Below are 27,370 nucleotides of genomic sequence, written 5' to 3' on the forward strand. Positions count from 1 at the left end.
GTGGTCTGCAACTGACATGGCACAAATTTATTGGCACACAGAAATGTTATTTCTATATATTTTGTCAAAATGCATTGAAGAAATATCTAAAATGAACTGAAACATGATGTAGCACTTATGCTCAGGATATGTGTATGTGATGCAATTTATCTGATTGTGTTTGTGTGTCATTTACAGTATGACACTTTCTCATAAAAACACTCCCTTTTTTCAACATTTTCATGAAATCATCTGCAATCTAGCAGTCCAGGCAACACAAACTGAATTCAGCGTTCACATGCCCTGAAATCAGATATAATACATTGTTCTTCTGAAGTTCAAACCACATTCATTGACCCAAGCAATGAGAAAAAATACTGTACATGGACCAAGACTAAAACCTAAAGTAGTGTAAGCTAATAGTAGCAAACCGAAGATATATGCGATATGCACTAATTTGGCACAGTTTAACTCTGATATATTAAAAACAAACCTAAATCTCTTGATATATGAAAACTAGAAAAGGAGTGTTTTGTTAAATTCAAACAGCTGACAGTTACATATAACATATTTCGCATTCTCAAATGTGCATTTTCATATCAAGTATGATTATTACAATCAACATTTGGAAAATTGCATAATTTCCATATGCGTATAGCTTCCGACAGATTCACATTAAAGTGTTAGGTATGATCTCTCTTATAGGGGAGTTTCCATGGGTAATATAAATAGCATTAAGTGAACATTTACAGTAAGCAGTCCTTATTTGTACAGCTTTTGTTGATGTTTCTCAACCCCAGAACTTGGGAACGGGCCAGTTTTGCCATCTAACTAATAGGTGTATACAAAACTACAGCACCAGCATTGAAAATAAATGGGCACACTTGGGGTTTTCTCATGTAAAAGATCTCTGAGGTCATCTGCGGGGATAACACAGAGAGATGATTTTGCATGAGATGCCAAGTGTTAGTTGGATGAAAAAACTCGGCCCCTTGATGCACCCTTCAGACTGAAGTTGAGAACGACTGCATTTAAAGAGGAAGAACTCTTGAGTTTGAAGGAGAGTTTGCAATTAACTGATGTGCAGTAAGCCACATTTTAAATCTGAAATTGAATACCTTTTCTGCGATTGGGGGGGGGGGGGGCAAATTTGCATGCATATTACATGCAAAGGGATGTTAGAATATAAAAGACAATGATATTTGAAACAGCACAGATCAGATGTGCTTGATTGGCTGACATTTTGCTTTATAGATTATATAGACATAGAATGAAAAACAATGAACAGAAAGCAAATAAAACAATAAAAAATGTAAAGAAGATAAATATCATATGTAAATGATGAATATAATTTCATACGTACTACAACTAGTTAATTCTCTAAATAACGGCCATAGAATCGGCCTTGCAACATGAAATGTTGTGTTCTTTGTTGTAAATTATACTGTACAATACTTAAACCACTTAATCAACATAAGAATAAGCACTAATACTAATAAGAAATATTTCTACATAATGATAAAGAATTGATACAGAAGAAGTACTGATGGATAGACTGATAATGTATACTAATTTTAGCATCAAGCTGTGATGGTGTATGTGTTTATATGGTCTGTGTGTTTGCAGAGCTCCAGTGCATTGCAGTGTCATGCCATCCCTTGCAGTCCACCATCAAGTCCCAACTAGTCCCATTGGCTGTTCATAAAGGTGAAGTGGCTCAGTAGTTTTCGTCCGTGATAGATCCATTGTGCAAAACCTAGAGGAGCGGTACTACAACGCTCCCCTCTAGTTCCATCTTGTTTGTCTCTAAAGAATGAGCATGTCTTTATGTTAAACTCTCCCTCTTTCTCTGCCTCACACCACCGTGCTGACAGACGGGTCGGACAAGTTGAGTTGGCCCGTAATGTCTGTGGGTGGGTATTGCTGTAGAAAGAGAGAGAAGGTAGAAAACACACAAAATAGAGAACATTAGTGCGACTGATACCTTTCCTCTTCCCCAAAAGCCCAGAACGGAATTTCCTTCTTTACTCCCAAGGCAGCAGGTAGCATGCAAATCCAAAACAAGTACTCAACCATTGAATGTTTCAGATGTCATTGCACTAAATTTTGCCTTCAGGCCAGGACTCAGAAACATTTAAAAGGCTAATTTTTACAATTGAATGCAACACTTAAAAATTCTGTTACATCCAAGGAGGTTATAAAAATTTTAAATGGTGTGGGAGAAGTGTTCTTGCTGCCTTAGGTGGTATTTAGAATTATATTCAAAGAAGAGGAAGCAGGTTCTCTGCTGGTTTTAGGTCACCTAATAACCTATGTGTTATTTATATAAGCATTATTGGGTCAAAAGTCAAAATGTACTTGGACACTTGCGACACACTTAAAAATATATGACTGTCATTGCATTATAGAATGAAATATAAACCAATTGGCATCTGCAAACAAGTGATGTTAACCAATGACCTTTTTTTCCAAGCTATATTTGCAGTTGCTTTTAACCCAGTTGGCTTAGTGTGGTTTCTAGTGGATATATGATATCAGATCCCCTCACGTTCACACTGGCTGCCTAGCAGAGTAAACATAGTTGTAGTTCACAACATTAACTATGGACATTGGTTCCATTTTTGACTTTCAACCAAAAAGTGTCCAGAAATACTTTCATCTTCATTTAGAACTGTATTAAATCCCAACAACCAAAGTATTTCTCCTAAAGTTTGTTAATGGACACACATACCAGTTGCTTTCATATTTTGTTGTCTGATGCAATGACGTTACTACATTTTTAAACTTGGCTCAAATGTTCAAATACTTTCTGGGCCACTGCATATTTATATTTGTAATATATATTTAATTCTCATTCAGTTGCAGTTCCTGTTTCCTCATCTCAAGCTTAGATGTGTTAGAAGGGCAACAAGCTGTTTTCTCACATGGGCATCTACAGTGCCGGGTTGGCAAAACACTCAATGACATGCAGGTGCCCAGTCAGAAGGCAATTAACTTTTTTTTTTTTTTTTTTTGCTTTCAGTTTTTGTAAGCTATAAAATGTCTCTCAGTGAGGCTTGCCATGTTGCAACGGCAAGGACATTTTTATTAAATCAAAGTATTTTGATCTGACAGGATTATTACATTATTATCATTTCAAGTTCTGTTCCTTGCTGTGGCAGACTGTGAAATTGAGGCACAGAGAGCTTTTTTGGTTAAGACAAACATTTTTTTCTTCTTTTTTGGTGATCTGCTAATTAAGACCGATATGTATATACCTAAGGAATACATTTTCAAAAAACAAAATACATATATTGATGGAAAAGCAGCAGCAACGAGTTTCAGATCGTTCTAAATTTTAAGAGTTTAGCAAAAGCCAAGGACTCATGCATTGTTTGGATGATTAATTTCAAAATAAAATTTCTTATAAACAATTTATACATATTATGAATTTAATATTTACCATACTAATTATAGCATGTGTCCTCTTTTATAGCTTACTATTTTTTATTACTATGCCATTGCCAATAAATAAGCTTATAAGCTCAATATATGATGCAACAACTCTAAAAGCCAAAGCTTAAGGCAAAAGTTCTCATTGTTAAGATCATCATCATCGTATTGCAGAATAGATGTATTCAGCAATACTTCTGATGTCTTCCTTGGTGTTGCATCAAGAATGCCCTTAGCACGCCTTAGAGAGCATGAGAGAGTTCTTGTTATGTTCACTTAGAAGGCTTGCTGTTGGCACTTCCAAATCAAGCCCACAGTGCCCCCTGGTGAGAGACAGTGAATCAGCAAAAGAGACAAAAAAAATGTGTGTATCATCACTACCACGAAAAAATGCAACTACTTCTACTAAGGCAACCAAAACACAGTCTCTACTTCTATGACAGATATATTGCATGCTTGCAGAGGAAGAGAGAGGCTGTGTAGCATGTACATCATGTAGGGGACGTCGACAGTTATAAATCCATATACATCCACTTATGTAGAAAGAGAGGCGACACTGATATCAAGAAATAAAAGGATGGTTAAACATTGTGGATGGCTATTATTGTTTTTCTCTTTTCACCTGGATTGTTGTGCCTTTTCTTCACCATTCACCACCCCAACCCACTTTCCCCATTTTCTTAAACATTAAAAAAAAAAAAAAAGTAACATAATTCCTAAATAAAATGAGAGAAAATTTAAAATATAGCAAATACTAGGGCGACTAACAATCATGTATATATTTTTAGGTCCTATTTAATAAGTTGTGATGCCATAGCAAATTATATTGTTAATCAAAATCAACAGTTATTAAATTTGAAGAATTTATCTGTTTATGTTTCTACTAAATACAAGTATGTAGTATATATAGTATATATATATAGAACTTTCACCATATCTGGAAAGGTTTTACTATGGCAGCACAATCATTTTATAATATATAATAATATGAATAATTATATAATGATTAATGATATAATAATAATTTTGCTGTTAATGCTATATTCCAAGTCTTCCAAAGCCACACAGTGTTGTAGGAGGATCAGATTGAAATTTGAGCCGTTCGCAGAAAATTTGAATAGTTCTCAATTTTAATTAACATATTGCATGACAGGTTTATGCCATTGAAATCAAACGTCATTTGTTCTTGAGTGTTTTATGACTTCTTTATAAGACTTTGAATATAGCACATAAATTACTTTTATGGTACTTTTATGATGTTTTTACAGCTTGAGAGCCCTTGATCACTGTCTGCTATTAGTGAATGGAGAAAAGCAGCTTGGACATTCCACTATCTCCTTTTGTGTTCCACATCAGAAAGAAGATCATACAGATTTGGTACAACATGATGGTGAGTAAATGATGACAGAATTTTCATATTCAAATTCCCATTCCTTGAAATAAACTTTGTTAGGACCTTAAACAAAACAGTTGTACAAAAGAAAATCATTGTTAATTGATGATTCCAAAGTCTGAAAGGAAAGTTCCGCTGTTTAAAAAAAAAAGAGTTAGTCCGCATGGTATCGGTTGCTCTGATCAAACATCACAACACCAAAGCATGCCGTCGGGGAAACAAACATCGCAAGATTTGACTGTTCATATCGATAACATCAGGCAGGTTTGGGGACGAGAAACACACAAATACGCACAACACATCCCTCCAAAAAGAGGCACACACGTCCACCCACACTAACACACACTCCACATCCAGATGTTGCGATAGGGAGAGAAGCAGCCCAGAAACATAAGACATTGTGCAGCGCCCCCTCCTCTTGGAACAGCTCTTAGGTTAGAACCTTTTCCCTGATCACTGGGTCCTAAAACCTTTCAGCTTAACTCTTAAGGATGGCTGAGCTCTTAAGTCCTAACTGACAGATGGGGTCTGAATGGTGACTCGATGACTGACTGACAGACACGTGGCCGTGGCCGAGATGCCAGGAATGGAGGAATAACCAGAGAGAAATGCGGCTCTCTTGGTTTCAGACATGACATGTCGTTTGAGACAGAAGAAAGTAGATACAGAGAGAGGAGCGGAAGAAAAGGACGAGAGAAAGACAGACGCAGAAAGAGGAAGAGAGACCGGCCGAGTAAAAAGAGATGCCATTCCTTAACCTCCTTACCGTGTCTTTGGAGGACCTACGTCTCTTGATGCTGGAGGCCAGGGTGGTACTGATGGACCTAAAAGAGGGTTTCTGTTTTGCATCGCTGTCTGCTCTACCACTTTTCCTATCCTAAAATAAATACGTAGAACAATTATTCATGTTCTCTGGCTGGTTTTCAACTGCCAAAACCACATCCCCTTGTTCCCCGCTGATAAGCTATCTTAAACCCAACGATTTATAAATATGAATAGAAGTCAGACTTGTTTGATGCAAAGAGACTAAGAATTGGTAGTAACAGATGCAACAGATTTGGTTACATGAAGTGGCAGCACTTTCAAATTCCCAAATGATCTTCCTTGGCATCTGTTTTATGCTGTTTCATAAATACTTCTTCTTAACACTTTGTGGTTTTAGGCACAGAAGAAGATTGGGACCTTTTTGCCCCCTTCCCTCCCACTGTCCAACAATGGTGCCCCACACGGCTACTCTCTGGCCTCTACAAATGGTACGAAGGTATAGCACAAGACTGGGTGTGTTTGTGTAAGAAAAGGTCGAATTAAGGTATTCTTACATCCTGAGTCTCTACAGAGGAAGAGGGCTGCATTGGGGAGGAAAAAAGAAAAATAAATGAATATTTATCCACTTGCTTTAAAGATCATATGACTTTAAGATCCATAAGCAAAAGCAGAGGGCAGCAAAATGGGTTTGCTGAGGAAATAATGACATCAAAGCCAAGCAGTCTGTAATATCACAAAACAACACTCTTATAGGGAAGTAGAGCAACCAATAAAATGCCAAAAGAGCACAGGATATGAAGTAATACTGATCAATACATGAATACTTATAAGAACCCTCTTTGAGCGTTATACTTTTTGTAAGGTATAACGGAAATCCACACCACATATACATAAAGTAAGTAATGTACTCTAGGGTGTCAGGGAGTTGGGTTAAATGTGGTGTGAATTTCATTTAAACTCATGCAGAGGGCAGTAGGAGCAAGGATGTGGATAAAGTAAGCAAAATGTGGACAAGCATACAGTTGACTTTGGCTGATGGAAAACTCTCAGGATCACCTTCACATTTGCTGTGGTCCTTTAAAAGTTTCTGAATATAATTTGACCCCTGCTACAAATTAAAAAGTCTACCACTTTGGGACTTACCACAATGTCTTTGCAATCTAAGAACAACTTTGCTAAACACACTCTTGTTTTTCCTGCATCAATTTTATGCTTTTAACAAAGAAAAAAATATTAATAAGCCCTATTTGGCTGTTGTCAGAGCACTGTCTGTGCATTAGCATGCTGGACCCACATAGACCACCGGCACAGTGAGACATGTAACTGGCTGCAAGCTTTGACATAGTATCTCATGAGAGCACATTCACGCTTCATTTAGTTTTGCATCATCCTTTTTTTCAGTGTTTCCATTTGTTTTCTCATTTTCCTGAAGGCAGTGCACTTCTGAATGGGCTCTGCTCCAAGAGACAACCATTAACCATTTTAATGTGGGCAGCTTGTTTTTGACATTTCTGTGCTTTTGAGATGACAACGGAACAGCCCAGTGGACAAAATTGCAAATTGGGCAGGATATTCAGAAGTGCAGTGTGTGTGTGTTACACGCAGTTCCCTTTATGAAGGTGCAGTACACACAAGTGCAAATGGGGTGTTTGAATATGGACATTCATATAGAAGTACTCACACAAAACATTTATATTTATACTCAAGCTTGCAAAGATACCACCATCAAAAAATTTGTGTAAATTCCTATACAGAAAGGAGGAGCTGACAAAAAACATGAAATGCCACAGTGAATGATCCATACAAACTTATGCTTTATATATAAATCGACCCCTCAATTTTATCGGGCATAGGTCTTCTAGACTCCAAATTTAAAGTGTTTTTGTGTTTGCTTGACCTTTCTGCATAGGATCCTATATGCATATACATACAGAAACAATTATACATGAGAGGCAGATGACAGACATTGACAGTAAATTGACCTGCTCACAAAGACTAGCGACTGGTGGTGGTTGAGGAGAGACCCCCCACATGATTGTAAAGCGCTTTGGGTGTACAGCAATACACAATAAGGCGCTATATAAATGCATCATTCATTCATTCAGACTGTGATCTTACCTTTCACTGCTACTGCTGTTTATTCTATTGTAGCAGTTCTGACCTTTTGTGATTTTGAATAAAGAAGCAGCTTGAAGCTATCACAGCCTCACTTCTACCCAGCTCCCACCCCACTGGCCCACCCCTCACCAAATATCACAGTCCCATTGGGAAGACCTCCCAGGACTTCTCACTAGAAAACATCAGTTTTAAAGGACACACAGGTGAGCAAGAGTTTGTAACAGACATTTCAATTGCACTGTGTTAGACTATAGAATGGATGTGCTGGATAGGGCTTTTGAAATATTTTACTTCTATAATATGTTTAATGTTATATTATTACTACCTGTTTTTTTTTATTAGCTTCCTTTATTCTTCTTTATTCTTTTTCTTTATTTAGCATAGCTTGACGATGTATACTAGCAGTACCTAATCAACATTACCTTTTTATATCGCAGACATTATTTTGACAGCCTATATCATCTTCAGGTAATTCTATTTCATCTAACTGTGATACACTAAGTGATTTTACGCATTTAAGTGGTTCATGCCATGAAAGCAGCTTCATATTCTGGTGAATAAATAAGCATATCAGCTATTTTAAATATACTGATTCGCGTAGCAAGGATGGCGTGGCAACAAGATGGATCAGCTTGTTTTACATACTAAAGATGGAGTCCCAGCCGCACCCACAGCTTGACTCCCTGAGCTCTCCTTATTGTCCTGTTGGGACAGACAAGAAGAAGGAGGCTGATTGAACCAGAGCAGCCTAGACAATTCCAGGCCCTTTTAGACGCCTAAGAACAAGCAATGGAGATCGTCCACCTCTGGTCACCACACCAAACAGTGCAACCAAAGATCTGTTTTTAGCAGAGGTATGAATGAAAAACTTGGGAACTAAAGCCCTTGTACAAAAAGTGGTTCTTATGTAAAAGTCTATTGGGAGGTCATTTCCTCATGCTCACCCTTCTTTTTACCTCTTGTGTTGGAGAGAGAGCTACCTTACCTGTAGGTTCTTCCTCCAAACATTGACGGCCGCAAAGGCTAGCTGCATCTGCTTCCTGCGGGCGTCTTTATGGCGCTTATATGCAATCTCGATGAAGATGAGGAAGATCCCAGCTGCAATGCCTCCAGCAACTAGCATGAAGACACCTGTGAATGAGAGGGATAAATGAAACTGTCAGACGATTAACGTAGACAAATTATACTTCGAATCAACCCACTGAGGAGCTGGAGGGGGTGGAGCCTCTGTGTGATGGAATCCTACATGTGTTGCCCATATATTTGGGGCCTGCTGCTGAAAACCATGCAAAATGGATGGATGTTAAAGGTTAATGAGTTTGTTACAAATGTGAACACCAACACAGGTGAGCATAAAACGTCAACTAAAAGCATTGGACAAAAAAAGGCCCAATACCTTACCTACTGTACCTTTTTTGTCCAATCTCTTTTAGGTTTTTCTGTACCTGAAATGGACCATACCTGCCATATTCTCAAAGGTGAGTGTGGCTGGGGCATTGCTCCTTGAGTCACACTCCTGGTATCTCACCCAGGTTTTATCTAGGTCCTCCATGAAGCCATTCTCATGGGAACTGCAAGGGGTGGTGGAGAGCAGGAAGAGAAGTTCAAAAGTGAATAAGTTGTTTTTGGCAGAAAGTACCGATAAATCCAACAAAGTCACCACAACCACCAGCACATACACACAAACACATATACAGTGGTGTGAAAAAGTGTTGGCTCCCTTCCTGATTTTTTATTTTATTGCATGTTTGTCACACTTTAATGTTTCAGATCATCAAACAAATTTAAATATTAATCAAAGATAACACAAGTAAACACAACATGCAGTTTTTAAATGAAGGGTTTTTTATGAAGGGAAAACAAAATCCAAACCCACATGCCTCAGTTAAGGTCAGTGTTCATGACTCCACCATAAGAAAGAGGCTGGGCAAAAATACCCTGCATGGCAGAGTTCCAAGATGAAAACCGCTGCTGAGCAAAAAGAACATAAAGGCTCGTCTCAGTTTTGCCAGAAAACATCTTGATGATTCCCAAGACTTTTGGGAAAATACTCTGTAGACTGACGAGACAAAAGTTGAACTTTTTGGAAGGTGTGTGTCCCATTACATCTGGCGTAAAAGTAACACAGCATTTCAGAAAAAGAACATCATACCAACAGTAAAATATGGTGGTGGTAATGTGATGGTCTGGGGCTGTTTTGCTGCTTCAGGACCTAGAAGACTTGCTGTGATAAATGGAACCATGAATTCAGCTGTCTACCAAACAATCCTGAAGGACAATGTCCGGCCACCTGTTCGTGACCTCAAGCTGAAGCGAACTTGGGTTCTGCAGCAGGACAATGATCCAAAACACACCAGCAAATCCACCTCTGAATGGCTGAAGAAAAACAAAATGAAGACTTTGGAGTTGCCTAGTCAAAGTCCTGACCTGAATCCTATTGAGATGCTGTGGCATGACCTTATAAAGGCGGTTCATGCTTGAAAACCCTCCAATATGGCTGAATTACAACAATTCTGCCAAGATGAGTGGGCCAAAATTCCTCCACAGCGCTGTAACAGACTCATTGCAAGTTATCGCAAACACTTGATTGCAGTTGTTGCTGCTAAGGGTGGCCCAACCAGTTATTAGGTTTAGGGGGCAAGCACTTTTTCACACAGGGCCTTGTGGGTTATTTTGTTTTCCCTTCATAATAAAAAACTTCATTCAAAAACTGCATGTTGTGTTTACTTGTGTTATCTTTGATTAATATTTAAATTTGTTTGATGATCTGAAACATTAAAGTGTGACAAACATGCAAAAAAATAAAAAATCAGGAAGGGGGCCAAGACTTTTTCACACCACAGTATGATCAAGCACACAGCCAACAGAGCAGGGATGAAAGAGGGGAAATACACAGAGAGAGATGAGTAAGTGTCCAATGGTGAGATTTTATACAACATAAAACTATACAGAAGCGTACGATATGCTGCTTCGGCTGGGACAGACCTGAGAATAGCCAGGGACACATTCTGTTTCCAGGGGCTGTCCTTGCGCATGCCTATGCCAAAGCCCGAACGGAAAAACAGCTCTCCCGTGGTCACCAGGTCGCACTTCTGCGAGGCTTCAAACTCCAGCACCGCAGAGTCCCAGATGAAAGCATGCAGCTTGCTGTTGGGGCAGGGGGAAGGGAGGAGGACGGGAAGGGTGGGGGTTACGGTGCAACAATACAGTGAGAAACAACACACTCATGGCACCCGACCCCACCCACCCCTCTTGTGCGACTTGTGTTACCAGAAATCTAGACTGCCACCTCATAGGCAAATGAAATCCAATGCCGGACGAGTGGAGATTTGTCCCCCATTGGATTCCCTCAATGACGTTTTTGCTGAAAACTTGAAAAAGGTGTTCTTTAGCTCATTGTTAATAAATGTTGTGTGTGGCACATAGCTGGGCCTCTCCTGTGTGGGGTTATGGACCAGGGTCGCAGGTTAGTGCAGTAAGTGCTGGCACTGATTTATATACCTGAGACCTGCAGGTCCAGGACCCTCAAGACTGACGACAGATTGACTGACCATGAGGCCAGACCTGCTGGTGTCTACCCAGCAGGGACTCACTTGTCCCGAACAGCCTGGATGGCTTCAGCGGCGCTTTCGTAGTTGTGCTTCTCCATGTGGCGGTACATGGTGCTCAGCTCAACTTGTCGCCGGAAGTAAATATCCACCGAACTTTGCTTCACTGTGGCATAGATGAACTTGTCTGATGGGTTCCTTAGCTGGAAAAAAAATGCAAACTCACTATACATCTTGAAAAGCTTTACTTTGGTAGTTCACGTGCTTGGAGAAGCATACCCTTGGGTCATTGATGCCGGTGATGCGCTCCTCAGGCCGGTCCAACACCAGGAAGGCAGCCAGGTTAGCAGTATAGGATGCTACTATAATCATAGCAAAGCCAGCCCACACCATTCCCAAGATTCTCGCTGAAAAACTACGTGGGGCACCTGGACATCATGTGTTAAGTACAGTAGTAGTCAAACATATGTCAAGTAAAATTTAATTGAACATGATCATAAAAAAAGTTTGACTTTTACATCACCTTCTCCAATTCCAGAGTTCAACAAGACGCCCCAGGAAAACCACATAGCTGAAGATAAGGTGAGGGCATCCTCCTCTTCTTCTTCACTGTTTACTTTAAACCTTCCAAATGGGCTGGGAAAACCAGGTCAAACAGTGAAAATGATCAGAAAGAGAATGGGCAAAGAACCCATATATGTAGTCTTCAAATAAATAAGTGCTCCAGTATCCCAAGTCACTTAGCATTGGCCAGATTGCAGAGACCATAGAGAGAACTATAACAGACGTGAAGCAAGGCAAAGAGACAGAGAGCAGACAGGAAAAGACAGAATGAGAGGGAAAAGAGAACAGGCTCACAGAGTACAGCCACCCAACCTCCCCCACCTCCATGGCGACAATGACAATGAATACTCTCATGTACTGTGCAGACATCCTGAAACAAAGGTGCTGCATGATCCCAATGAGAGAAACAAACTACCTAAATGAACAAACAACATGTGCATACAGCCACCCCATGGACATACATTGAACAGCTAGCCACACTCTCAACCCAACGTCTTCTTGTACCTGAACCGGTCTAGTAGGTAAAGCATCACCGCCACCACGTGCACCGATAGACCCACCAGTAGCCACAGTGTGCTCTGGAATGGCTGCATGAATGAATCCAGTGTACTGCGAGGAATTTCCTGAAACACACATTGCATGGTCACTAACATAAATTTAGCACCAGCTCTGGTAGGTACTAGCAATGCTGCGGCAGTAGGAAGTGGTGATTGGCAATGCTTATCTTTTCAAAAAGGCTATACTGATGATCTGTAATTAAAAGTACAAATAGAATGTGGTGGTTTGAGCAGTGCAGTCATACCTTTTTAACAAGGATAGTCAGTCCCTGGTATTTGAAAGGCTTGGAGAATTCTATGTACTGGGCTCGTTCGTTGTTGATCGTCAAGGGTGCAACGATCATATCAGCAAGGCCACCCAGGAGCTCGCCCATCATACCGTTCCATTCCTTCTTGTTACTGTTATTCACCTATATCACCAAAAGATAAGCAGAAAGCAATCTTATGACAATCAACTTTCCTGTACTTGGCACAACGTGAAAGTGTGCTTACTCTTTCTTGTGTTCCAAATTTCCCATCAGCCACCAGGTGTACTTCATAGGTGAAGTTCATGGTCATTGCTAATTTGATCAGAAGGTCAACACAAAATCCATAGCAACACTGGGGAACAATTGGGCGTCCTGTAACCAAACCAGAAAAAGTGAAATTTCATTCCGTCTGATAAAATTGAAAGGTCAATATTTAGACACCCCAAAACTCTCAGTTCACTCACTCCAATGCTTAAAATCACTCACTCATTCAGAGATTGTGTTTCTCTTTTAGATGGTGTATGCTCTCAACTGCTAGACAGCATTTAGGTCTGATCAATTCCTCTTCTATAAATTCAGCTTCTGCTCTGCTACTCAGCCAGTCATAGATTTGTTTTGCAGATGATAATGGAATAAAATATCAACAAGCTATGTGAATTAATTTTCAATTCATCTATGGTACTGGCTGAATTGAAGTAGCCACAACTCTTGTGGTTGGAATGGATGTATTTTTCCATCCATTCTGATCTCAGACAGATGCAACAGCCAGATGGGAGCATCAACATCTAAAAGGAGTACAATCCTTCCATATCGACTTTCACACTTTAACTTTAGATTATATAGGCTGCCACACAATGCACATATACAGCTGTCAGCTGTCACTATATGCAAAGCAGAATGCTATGACAGAAGCCATAAGAGACACACACACAAAAAACACATGCGTACATTTTACATTATGCAAAAATAGTCACACACAACATAAAACACACATACCACGGACACACTTGCTACATTCATACATATATAAATACCTGCTGCATATATATGTATGTATGTATGTATGTATGTATCTCCAGATGGCGGATGTAGAAAAGCACAATGTCATAAACGTCCCTGATTTGTTACCTGGGATGGTCTCATTTGGTCCAGTGCAGATCACCTTTTTAATTAAGACTCCATTAGGTGTGTACTCTTCCTTGCAGGTCCCGTCCAGCATAGTTGGCTTCACATACACAAATGGTTCCTGATGAATGGTCACTATCTGCAATAGATGAGTGGGTTTTTGTTCAGCTTTCCTATATGGCATCAATCACTTTCAGGTAATTTCTGATTCATGACCCTAAATTATTAGCAAATTTTGGATAGATGTAGGTGAACCCTGTACCTTTAATCGAGTAGACATCTGGAATCCTCTCGGTCTTTCGGTTTCACCTCCAGGCCAAATAATCTTCCTCTGTTTATTCATCACCACCTAATGAAGCAGATAATTAACAGGCGTATAGTAATCATCATAATCTTTGTTCAAACCTCTAATCTAAAATAATAGATTCCAAAAGTGCCATTACAGAGTTGGTTTTGAATACAATTATGGGAATACTATGACTTAGTGTTGGCTTTAAAACTCTGTATTTTTTTGTCAAATTTATTTTTGTATGGCTCACCGGAACTAATGCAAGATTCAGGACCCGTGTCACGAAATTATAAATTAAACACTGTGAAAGACAAGACTAGTACTTGTGTTCCATTGTAAATGCCGACTTGAGTCAGTCTGCTCTTCTGGTAGTTGAGAATGCTGTAATGAGCGTATTTTCTGTCACCGTCATCATTGAACTCAACACGTCCAGTTAGGCCCTCTGGGTACTTGGAAGACATCAGTACCCTGTGGAGCACAGCCAGTACTGACCTGTGAGTAACTTTTTGTATGTGAATGTGATGCATGAAAAATATGCATAGATGAAATATCATGTGTTGTGACAGTGCATTAGATCACAGTCTGTGGTTGTCAAAATTCATCAAAGAATGACACAGATGCCCCTCAAGCACATGAAAAATAATAAATCACACAAAATAAAATTAAACGGGTCAGCTGCAAGCATGATCTTTAGTGATACTGACCTTTTAAAGAGTGGCCCGGTCTTCCAGATGTTGGTATTGCCCACGCAGCCTCTTGGAGGTTCTGTGATGTTCTCTTTCTCAAAGAGCTCTTGGATGGACTGTGCTACAACAGCAACAGCATCACTGATGTGCGCCGACTCATTCTTGCCATTGATGAGCTGGAGGCCAATGAGCCCTATGTGTTTACGTAAAAAATTAAGCAGTGAGCTGTTCATCCTTGACATTTAGGAGCCTTTTCCAACACAAAAAAATCCATAGGGCCACCCTTTGAGCCAGCATGGGTAAATGACTCTCAAATCAGATGTCAAGTTATGTTTTGTCAGATTTTTTCCACTGGTGGTAGTCAATCGGAATGTAAAATTAATGTTTTGTTCTTCACAGGCATTTTACCCAAAATGCAAGCTTTGACCCTTGAGGTTGGATTTACTAAACTGAGCCCACTAGCGCCACCTCCACCCAAACTGTGGTAAGTCCTGTCTATTTGTGAGACACTAACACACATTGATGGATGAAATATATCAGATTTAAGGTATACTACATACATAAATCCAACTTCAGCTGAGTTTTTGTTGTTATTGGAACAGGGTTTAAAAGATCCATTTCTGTAATAGATCTCTAAAAGATTACTGTGAATACTCCACAAGTGTTATAAGTGAGGACAAAGACAAGAAAAACACTGGCTGGGTAAAAGGTGAGCAAGTGTATTGGGAGCGACAATGACAACAGTGCGAACTTTAAAAACTTGTGACTTGTGAAGTGGCTGGGACATAAAAGGCCATTTATAGCTTACCAAAACCAGAAACACGTCAAAGGGAGGGTTGAAAAAACACCCTTTTTAAATTCACAAAAGCCAGACTATTAATATAATAACAGAATATGATAAAACCACACTCTATGAGTTAACACATTTTTAATAAAAAAACTACTTAATGACAATGACATCTTTATGGTAACTCCTTAATTAAACCACTAGAGGTCAATGTTAAGTTCAGTATTGTAATTAATCTTGCCAGTGAACCAGAGAACGCAACCATTATTGTGTAATCTAAAGTGAATCGTTTAAAACCTTTAAACACATGAAGTGCTTAAATGTTTAAACGGTTAATTTATACACACACGCACTAACATCCACTACTCGTTTCATCAATAAAACCTCTCTAGTCTAGTTTAACAGAGAAACTGAGACAAATGGCTTCTTTTCCTCTGCCTGTCTCAGTTGTACCAAGGTGGGTTTACATACCGTCAGGGGCCTCGCTCAAAGCTTTACCGGACATCTCACGCTCCCCGACCAGCCATACATAGCCTGAGCCTGTCATGTTGAGGAAGCGTGCTGTTTTGTACACGGCGGCTGCATCTTCCTCGCTAAAGGCAGACAGACAGATTTACAACCGCTGACAGAAATACGAGAAGCTAACTTTGAAATTGTATTGTTACGCCATTGCTTTGACTTTTTAGTATTATTTATTTCAATGTGTTCTAAGGTCTGTCCTGCTGAAAAGACCAACTGGTTAGTGCTAGTTTTGTGCCAGTCGACCAGCATAGCAGGCACTGCAGAGGTTGTTGCCAAGTTAATCTTGCTTGTTAATCTAATTATTTTCCAGGTTCAGTACAAGTTAAGCCCAATCAAAAGCATTTGTGACATGTTGATTACAACAAAAAAGAAAACAAAATGGTTAGAGAAGCCAAAAAGGTAATTGTTTATTTTATTTTATTCTATTTTAAGAAAAGGAAGAACAAGTGGAACTTATTTTTGTGGTAATCAGCATTAAGCCACAAATGCTGATGATTTAACCTTGATCTTATATTGAACCTAGATTATTCCTTTAAGAAACACAAGCAACCAAAACACAACATATGGTGGTCTACATACACTTTACTTTTACAGAATCTATATAGAATCATATTCTATTTTATTCTTCATATCTATTTTTATTCTCATATCTATTTGTTATTTTATTTTATTGCTAGTTTATTTCTATATATATGTTTACTGTACTTTTTCTATTTGTATTTTTGTAAACTTGAGGTTTTTTTCTTAATTTTGTTGGACAGTCGTACAATACATTTCACTACATGTCGTACTATGTATGTATATGTATGTGACAAATAAAATTTGAATTTGAATTTGAATTTCTATTCAGCTGGGTGAAATGAATAATAAATATATGGACTCATTATGATTCATTTTACTTTTGCAGGTAATTATACAGTAAAGAGTGAGGTGCAGAGATTTTGGTGCCCTGCTGAGATAACATCATACAGTAAACCTCTTACCTAGCAGAGAGAATGATCACTCGGGCCTCCAGCTCTTTGGCCTCCAGGAGTAGGGCAGTTAAGTTGGTCTCTTGGTTGAATTGAAGCACTTTCTCAGCCTGAGATTGGGGTACACAATCAGTCAAAGAGGCTATTTACTTCCGTAACTGAACCATGCTGCCTCATTTAGCACTTTTGGTTGGTTTGGTTGTTTCTGTTTTTTTTGTTTTTGTTTTTTTTAGGGCTGAAAAGGGGGAAAATTATAGAGTTCCAGGGAAACTGCTTCAAAATGAAAAATAAAAGAATAAAAAAAGCTTGAAAAAAAAAAAACTTCGGCATTGTCGCATGCAAACTGAGGGTTATCAAGGCTTCAGAGAAGGACGTGCATGTTAGAGGTTTCGAGGAGTGAGACCGATGCAACCTGAAACTAAAACCAGGTGGAAAGGGGAGTGACAGGTGAGAGGAAGTCATTTCCCCAAAGAAAAAGAGTCGAGAAAAAAAGAGCAACGAGGGGATGCTGCAATAGGAAGCAGAATCAGAGTGTTGTGTCCCAAACTATCGGATCTCCACAAAGAATGGGCTTGCTTTTTAAAAATTCTGAATCATGCATCATCCTTTATTAAAAAGGAAAAAATGGTAATGAAGAAGCGGAGCGTTTTTCTTTTTTTCTGAAACGGAAATAATAATCGTTCAAAAGAAATCCATTCTTCATTTAAATCATAAAAAAAGGGAAAAGTAACGTCTCAACGTAACAAGAAACACGTGCTACCAAGAGAAGGGCATTTCTGGGTTGGCCGGTGATTGGTTGGGCTGGTTCTAGTAGCTACGTTTAAAGATTTTGGAGGGCGGCGTGCACTGACCATGCAAATATACCTTAGGTCCTCTCTTGTTGTCATAGGACAGTTGGTCTTGGTTTTCATAGTTCCTTTTTTTATTCTGATGAGTAATGTGCACAGAGAAAATATGCAGACACAGAAGAATATTATAAACAGTTGAAAATGGTGGGCAGTAAAGCAACCAACAAATTTTTACTTTTCTGCTCCAAATTTGAATCCCTAACACTGGGACTTGCAAAAAACATCAAAGACCATCTGGCATAAAATTGCAGACCTAAACAAAGCTAGCAAAGCGCGACAACATTTCAAACTTCAGGAACCAAGTGGTACTTTTCCATCAATCCTGATCGGCTAACTGCAGCGGCATGTGAATGCTTTCTGAATTATTGATGTAACGTTACTTTAAATCCAATAAAAATGACAGACTACTGTGACGGGCTGCCAAATTAACAAATCGCTCGATAATAATGCAGATATTGTTGAGTGCTGAAGCACACTAAGAAGACCTTTTCTCCTGCACCATCTTGAGTTCTGCTGTATTTTTGAGGGCAGGGGCCTCAGGGGAAACCCTGGCTCAAACGGTGCCATTTTGCAGTGATCTAAATAAACCTTCCTCTGCATTGACACACAACATTACCCTAAAACCGCGATAAACTGGACGCGTGCTCTCATGTGATTCTCGTTTCAGGCTGCTGAAATTATGCGTGACCTATATGCGTGTCGTGGCATTTGCTCATTATGGCACCTCAAAGGAAATTAAAAAGGTGAATACACACTGGCCTTTCCTGAGCACCTCTTAAACAGAACTCATGCTGCCGCCATGAACCCCCGCTGTGCATTCGCTGGAAATAGCTCATTATATCTGACACTCTTGTAAACTGAAAGTAGAAGGAATATGAAAATGATCCTTGGCGCATAGTGCATAAAAATAGACTCTGAGTCTATTAGAATATAAAATAATGTGAAATTTCAGCACTGTTATTTAGAAACGCAGCAGTAGCTGATATTTCTTGTCTTATTTATATACATTTCTAAATATGCATAATTTATATATCATTTTGGTCTTGCTTTCATTACTCTATAACTATCAAATATTAATATATATTTTCTCAGTCAGTGTTAACTGGTGTTGGTAAAACTATTTGATTAACATTACCCAGTAACTCATGCTGTGTAAGTGACAAAAGCAATAATGGCAGTAATTTCAGAACAAGTTATTACATTTTCAATAAAGATTACAAGAGTTACATTTTCAATAAATATTATGAGAACAAATAGGAACAAAATTGCCAAAAAATACCCTGAAAGCAGGAGCTACAGTTTTCAAACATAAATTAGAAATGGTCAGACAAGATAAAAGTACACTATCAGAAGAAAAATTACCTTTAGTCTGTCTCTGGGATCAAAGATACACCTTTATGTTTTTTCCCCCTAAAAGGTATCAGGTATAAAGATGTTTCTTTTAGGGTATGGTCCGAGTGACAAAGTGCTGTACCACAAATTTTGGTCATTTTTTTTCTGAAAGTGTAGAGAGCCTGATGTTGTGAATTCTAAATCAAAGTTGCACCTCAGACAACAAAATAGAAAGCCTGATAAAAATGCATATTACACAAGCGCCACAAAATGGCTTCCAGGTCTATGATTCAGGAGGCAATTTAAAATTTCAATAGCAGTGCATAAAAGGACAAATAAAGCCTCCTTTACTTTTTTAGAAGCTTAAAAGTAAATAAAAAGTTTTATGCAAATGTTTGCAACGTTTAAAAAATTTACTCCAGTGTGTATGACCACTCTTGTGGTCACTAACTAAAGCTTGTCAGTATAATGTACAAAATGTACAAAACAAAAATGGGATTTTAATAAAAAAAAAACATTGCAACAAATCAGAAAGAAGAGGTGTTTCATGCATGATAAATAGCAATGACTCGTTCGTACTAATGACTCCGCTACAAAATGTGATAAAAACCTAGGCAAGACAAGACAAATTTATTTATTTAGCACATCTATGCTTTACATGGGCATACTAAAGAACTAGAGAGATAAAGACAAATGCAAATCATGTTTAAAGTAATTTAAGAACATGAAAGAAACACATTTAAAAAGAATAAGATCCCATTCAAACTAGTATAAAAACAATATAAAGTAGTACAATGCGCAAAAGACATTTAAAAATATTCTGTGGCAGAAAACACCTGTTCACATGGTCACATGGTAAGTCACACATTCCACAGATAATTTTTTTTGTGTGTATATATATATACATACACACAGGCATAAATGTGATTTTATCACTACATAAATAGATAAATTATGCATGTATGTGTCTTACATATGTGCACCTTTTCTAAGTGTATTTTTTTCCTTTGGTCGTATCTTATCTTCGCAGGACTAGAGTAAGCAATGAAAGCCAGTGGTGACCCCTCGAAAAAATAATACTGAGAAGAAGAAGAAAAATGAAAATAAAGCACCTATTTGGGATTTCAACAGTCTTCCAGCAGCAAAAGCGTCTCTGTGGGTATGTAGCTCAATTCGCACCATACCTAAATAGTTTCACTGTTAATAATCTCTCGCAGCAATGAGGGCAACAATAATTACCTCAGTGCTGAGCAGGGGGGATGTGGGCTGGTGATTTAGCTTTCATCCCCAAGGAAACTGAGCAGAACCTCTGCAAGAGCAAAATTCCCACAATGCACCACTGTATTTATGAAGCAATCACAACTCTAAAGCACCTCATGAGACACTGACGATAGACTCGCCAATTGCAAGGATCATATCAAAGCTACAAAAATATCAGTGTATAAACATAGCATAAATATGTTCAAAAAGTCACTGATGCTTTGCAACGCCCCAGGTTAAGGTTTTCATTTTGCTCCTGTTGTGGATAGACAGGAGTTTTTGACTATGGTAGAAAGCAAAATGAAATGAGCACGTTAAGTCAAATCAGACCACATTAGACATGGCTGACGCCTTTGGTTTTAGAATGTTAGCCAACATTTACAACATGCCATGAGAGATGTGATCACATGACAAAAAAGTAAAACAGTTACGTACATAGAAGACTTTTGCGATTGATACACACACGCTTGCATACAAGCACGCACTGGGAATCCTGAAACTGGGAATAGCTTACCTTAGTCTCTCTCTCCTCCAGAAGAGTTTCTAGTCTTTTCTGTGCCGCTCTGCCTTCATGGTCGTCACTGACGATTAGAATGATGTGATTCCAGCGGAACTCCCGCATCATGTCAAACCACACATGTGCCTGGTGGGAATAGGGTGGCACTGTGCGGAGGAATGAGAGATGGATGCTCTGGAAGAAGGGTACAAGAGAAAAGAAGGTAGGAGACAAAGTTTAAAATTACAGTTTTTTTTGAGTGAAATATGTGTTTCTTCAACTACAGGTATTTTTTTTTCAACTTTTTTTATTTAAAAAAATTCAGAATTGGGAGATATAAACTCTTTATTTTCACATAATTGTGAGTTTTGCAATAAACTCGTACAGAATTGAAAAGAAAAATAAGTCCGAACTGTGAGATAAAAAGATGTAATCACTTATTTTTTTAATTCTGTGGCGGAAACAATCTTCCATAGTTTCAAGATTTTTTTGTCATTGTTTATTTAAACAGATTGTTCAGTTCTGTTTTATAGATTTCATTGTTTTGTATTTATAAAATTACATCATAAAAATATTACGTTTTAAAAACTAAGATAATCCAATTCAATAATTATTGTGTGAAAATGAATAAAAAATCAAATATAGGTATTTCACAAGTCAATTGTTTCATTACTAAATAAATCAGCATTTCTGAACTAATTGCTAGCATGAAGACAGTCACTTATTTTGTTCCTGAGTGAATCAAAGATTTGAATGAATCATTTGAACAAATGATTCAGTGACTTAATCATAAAGACAGCCACTAATTTTGTTCTTGAATTAATCAATGTTTTAAAAAAATCGGTTGATTTGTTGAATTGGTTGTTAACTGAATCAGTCATAAAACGATTCACCCACTGGCATAACAGCTGAACATACAGATCGAGTAACTAAAAATCCCAACTATTACTACAAAAAATTATCTGTAAATATCACTTGTCAGCAGAATATTTTTTTTATTTTGGGTCTTTTCCAATCAAACTGCACTATTGTAATTTTTGTTAACAGACAAATTAAACTCGTCTGGAAATTGATTTAGTCTCCATACTTGAATAAACACTCATCAATACCCAAAATGTTTCATACTGAAACCGAATAATTAAATTTCTCTCTCATTGCAGCCCACCTTGTCTGAGTAAATGGACATCCTGGTGGTAAGCCCTACTACAGGTATTCGGTAAAACCCTGCAGTGTAGGAGACCGGAGTGGGCGTCAGATGGTCATTGGACTGTGGTGGATGGCTCACCAGGATGGCGTACACCTGCGAATAAAATCCCAGAACTGGTTTAAATACAAACTAGCGGTCAAGACTAGATCACAGCGGAGGGATTGCTATGACTCATGGATCTGGCCTCATTCTGTGAATAAATCTATAACATAACAGATTGACAATTTGATTGATTTATGATAAAGGATGTTTGGTTGGACTCAATGGAACATAAGAGACAAAGAGGAATCTGGCACATATAAACGTTTTTGTTTTTCAAAAAAATATGCTGTATTAAGAAGGAAAAACAACAATAGAGAAAAACATTATGTGTTTCCAGAGAGACCCTCTGGCATCGGCTCCATCTGTCACAGAATGTCTTCAGAGTGGGCAGAGACATCACTGTGCCAAAGGCGCTAAGACTGAGAGGTACAGCAGTTTTGCATGGAAGAATCTCACATAACCAAGAAATTAATTCAGCAATTATCCTGACAATCCTGCTAACTAGCTACACAAACTTACGGCCCAAATTTGTTGAAGGTATGTACATAATTAAGCACTAGACACCCACTGGGTTGACCAGGGAGGTTGGTGTGAATATTGGTGAGAGAACTAACAAAGGAGCACCATGAACAGGACGGGAGAGAGAGAGATTCATGTTCAACCCAGTTTTTGTTCAGTGCAGTATCCAGGCCTGAGACAGACTTCTACCTCAGCACTTTTGTAATGACATCACCGGCCCAGAGAGCACTTAAAGTGGAACCGCGTAATGTGATTGTTGCGTGTCCGGGCTTTTAATGAAACAAAGCATCAGGCAGAATTACTCCCACGAGTGTGACAGTAGTTATTCAGTAGTGAAAATGTCTCTCATTTACACTTCTTGTAGGGCATTGCTACTGCAGTACATCATGGTTTCTCCTCTTACACTTCTCAGGTTATAACATGGCATAAAAAAACTTAGAACTGAGTGGTGATCATTTTAAGAGCAGATCTATCTATCAACGTATTAAGTAACATTATTAAATCAACATGACTACATTATTTTATACCAACAAATTAAATTTTTATGGGTAGAAAATGAAAATGTGGTTGTGCAATTCCACTCTTTATGCTGTATTTATAGTAAACATTAGTATTCATGTAGTGTATTTATAATGAATATTAGCTGTATGTCTCTAGCATTTTTGATTTGCAGTAGCTTCCTCTCCCAAAGACATTTTGCAGTATGCAGATACTGATGCCATGCTGACCCTTACACCCCCATCTTTATTTTTATCAAGCACAGTAATAATTTGTGAAAATAGAAACGGTTTGCATTGAAAATCATTGATTTTTCATGCGTCACCAAGTTTGTTTTGCAGCTGCTGCCCTCGGCTAGCATCGTCATCTCACTCATTCCTGACATCAAAGCTCTGTGGAGTCAGCTACAGTGCGTTAACCTTTCCTCCCACCATGAGTCCATCGACCTGCTTGGATCATCATCTGACAGGCTGTCCTGTTTAGACATCTAAACGAATTAGGCAGCCTCAATCTACTACCACAATCCAAACCAAGTTCAACTGTCCAAGTAAGTCTCCACAGGTCAGTGCCTATACTGTAAAACTGTTTTGTTGGCTAACCTAAAAATGTGAACGTGCTTAATGTTGTAACATCCGATTTAATGGGTTTATTCAAATAAAAAACTACATTGAATGTGAGTGAATCAACAGTACTACATTAGGTTACATTTTAAGGCCAGTTTATGTAAAAATGGTTCCTTTTATTTTCAGCATTTTTTAGAATGACATTCACCCTCACTATCTATTTATATAGTATAATATACACTCACCGGCCACTTTATTAGGTACACCTGTTCAGTTGCTTGGTAACACAAATTGCTAATCAGCCAATCACATGGCAGCAACTCAATGCATTTAGGCATCTAGATGTGGTGAAGACAACTTGCTGAAGTTCAAACCGAGCATCAGAATGGGGAAGAAAGGGGATTTAAGTGACTTTGAACGTGGAATGGTTGTTGGTGCCAGATGGGCTGGTCTGAGTATTTCAAAAACTGCTGATCTACTGGGATTTTCACGCACAACCATCTCTAGGGTTTACAGAGAATGGTCCGAAGTAGAGAAAATATCCAGTGAGCGGCAGTTGTGTGGACGAAAATGCCTTGTTGATGTCAGAGGTCAGAGGAGAATGGGCAGACTGGTTAGAGATAATAGAAAGGCAACAGTAACTCAAATAAACACTCGTTACAACCAAGGTTTGCAGAATACCATCTCTGAATGCACAACACGTCGAACCCTGAAGCAGATGGGCTACAGCAGCAGAAGACTACACCGGGTGCCGCTCCTGTCAGCTAAGAACAGGAAACAGAGGCTACAATTCACACAGGCTCACCAAAATTGGACAATAGAAGATTGGAAAATGTTGCCTGGTCTGATGAGTCTCGATTTCTGCTTCGACATTCAGATGGTAGGGTCAGAATTTGGCGTAAAGAACATGAAAGCATGGATCCATCCTGCCTTGTCTCAACGGTTCAGGCTGGTGGTGGTGGTGTAATGGTGTGGGGGATATTTTCTTGGCACACTTTGGGCCCCTTAGTACCAATTGAGCATCGTTTAAACGCCACAGCCTACCTGAGTATTGTTGCTGACCAGGTCCATCCCTTTATGACTACAACCCATCTTCTGATGGCTACTTCCAGCAGGATAATGCACCATGTCACAAAGCTCAAATCATCTCAGACTGGTTTCTTGAACATGACAATGAGGTCACTTTACTCAAATGGCCTCCACAGTCACCAGATCTCAATCCAATAGAGCACCTTTGGGATGTGGTGGAACGGGAGATTCGCATCATGGATGTGCAGCCGACAAATCTGCAGCAACTGCGTGATGCTATCATGGACCAAAATCTCTGAGGAATGTTTCCAACACCTTGTTGAATCTATGCCACGAAGAAGTAAGGCAGTTCTGAAGGCAAAATGGGATCCAACCCGATTCTAGCAAGGTGTACCTAATAAAGTGGCCAGTGAGTGTATATATATAAAGATATAATATATAATAAAATATAATTTATATATATATATATATGGAGAGAGAGATTCAAATGCAAAAGCCTCTAAGTGCTGTTTGAAATTTTCTTCTAAAATTAGCATTTTTATCAGGCTCCTATGTGTAGGTTCAGTGATTTCACTTTAATGGCAATAAATAGGTTGTTTTCATTTCTATTAAAGTGAAATAACTGAACATTAACATAAAAGCCTGAGAAAAATGCTAATTTTAGAAGAAAATTTTAGATGGCACTTAGAGGCTTTTGCGTCTGAGCTCTTCATATACATTCATATATATATATATATATATATATATATATATATATATATGTTTGTCTAAAAATCTAATATTTAAAAATTGTCTAACCTATAATATGCATTTGATTTAATTGCACTCAAGTCAAAAATTTCTTATAACTAAATCAACGGAATACATGAAGTATCTAAACAAAAGTCATTTTTAAAGGATAAATAAGTTATTGACTGCAGTTTTACAGTGCAATATATGTTTAGAAATGATCAGGCATCTGTACATCTGTTGCTCTTTCTAATGAATATATTTGCATATTTAATAAAACACTTTTCAATAACCTAAATAATGGTACTTCTAATATCATGCTTCCAAAAACACTGCCTTATGAAAGCTAAATAAATTAATTCAATCTGAGTGGTGCATGTCGCATTAACATGTTTACCCTCGAGCAACTTTTAAGCCATTTTATTTAATACTGGATCTCGCCACATGAAAATGCCACAGTGCAACGCTGATACTAAAAATCCCACCTGACTGGAAATGAGATCCTCACACACAGACAGCGCCATCTGAATCGCATTAGCTTTGTGAGTGACAGAGATGGCGGTCAACTTGAATTTATCCCTTCCATACACCTGGTTCGCCTGAGTGACCGCATCCTTGAACACCTGCTCGTATCTCTTCTGGCTCAGGACGGCCCCGATATTCACAATCTTGGGCTCGCAGCCGCCCCGCACGCAGGAGCAGGAGAATAACGCGGCCAGCAGAAGCAGACGCATCGTGTGGAGGGCCAGACGAGCGCACGGAGAGCCCCAGTGTCTTCCCTTCTTAGTGCTGCCGGAGGCTCTTGTTTGAGCTATTCGCTTGTTAAGAATGAAAGCAATGTCCAGTGTGGCAATTTTAGACACACACAAAAAAAAAATCCCAGGTACGAAATTCACTCACACTGCGGCGATCTGTTAATGGTGCACGGTTCATTTAGGCGATGGCATCTGAGAGAAGCGGCATTCACTGCAGCCTTTCACTTAATTCCCCCTGTTAAGTCAGGCTGCAGACAGGCAGAGCAGGAGAGTCGCATACTACATGAAGGCTGGCAGCAGAAATCAGTGATGCGTCTCTGCGCGTCGGCTGTTGTTCTGCGGCGGAGCGCTGTCCTTGGTGCTGACAGCTGTGCGCGCTCTTTTACGCGCGCCCCCGCACCTCCTCCAATTTTTCGCGTTGGCGTTACGCTAGAATTAAAACGCTCCGATGTCACAAACAATCCAAGCGTGAAATTAAAAAAGAGCTAGAATTGTTTTTCCATTTGGAGCGAATCGTTTTATTTATTTATTTTTGATAAACTGTTAGAAAGAAACATGGTTTTGAAAGGTCTGGTGTCGACCATTTATCGACACATTCCAATGTTTCTAACGCATTTAATCCCACATATTCCTACCGCATTTTGACCATTTTCTTTTGAATTGAATTGGTCTTATATGAGTTGCTGATGTACAGATAGTTCTCAACTGTAAATGAAATAGATTTAATGTGAACGTTTTTACATGAACAGAGTTTTTCCTTGCTGAAAGATAAAATGAAGGTGAAATATGTCATAATACAAATATAGCTATTATATTTGGTAATATTTAAAGGTTCTATTAATAATGTAGTACAATTACACAAACAAAATTGGTAAAATTGGTCCAAATGTATAGCTAAACATGCCATTGATCAAATTTGTGAAAGGCCCATTTTGAATAACTGATTTATTCACATTATAAAACTGTAGATCTCAAAGTGTTACATTAAATGAGATAAAAATGACATTTTTATTGGATTATATTATGTTACTATGCAACGTATAATTTAGCAATTTTGCCTCAAGTTTTCTATCTGTTTGCAAATGTGTCCCATAAACACATAATTTCA

General features: G+C 38.6%; 1 protein-coding gene across 1 annotated transcript; it reads right to left on the reverse strand.

The window, feature by feature from the left end:
- Positions 1–26,652, reverse strand: grin1a (glutamate receptor, ionotropic, N-methyl D-aspartate 1a). Its single transcript, XM_079394493.1, has 20 exons — positions 25,993–26,652; positions 22,086–22,220; positions 20,939–21,115; positions 17,849–17,911; positions 16,997–17,094; positions 15,963–16,084; positions 14,723–14,897; positions 14,342–14,486; positions 13,992–14,078; positions 13,705–13,868; positions 12,849–12,978; positions 12,602–12,766; positions 12,304–12,422; positions 11,759–11,871; positions 11,515–11,663; positions 11,281–11,438; positions 10,673–10,834; positions 9,149–9,258; positions 8,673–8,818; positions 1–1,902 (listed from the first exon to the last, which is right to left on the reverse strand). Exons 1-20 carry the CDS (start codon positions 26,239–26,241, stop codon positions 1,834–1,836), a joined length of 2,736 nt encoding a protein of 911 aa, XP_079250619.1. The 5' UTR covers positions 26,242–26,652; the 3' UTR covers positions 1–1,833.
- Positions 26,653–27,370: the final 718 nt, after the last annotated feature.

The sequence above is a fragment of the Barbus barbus genome (assembly GCF_936440315.1).
Source record: "Barbus barbus genome assembly, chromosome: 36".
Taxonomy (NCBI): Eukaryota; Metazoa; Chordata; class Actinopteri; order Cypriniformes; family Cyprinidae; genus Barbus; species Barbus barbus.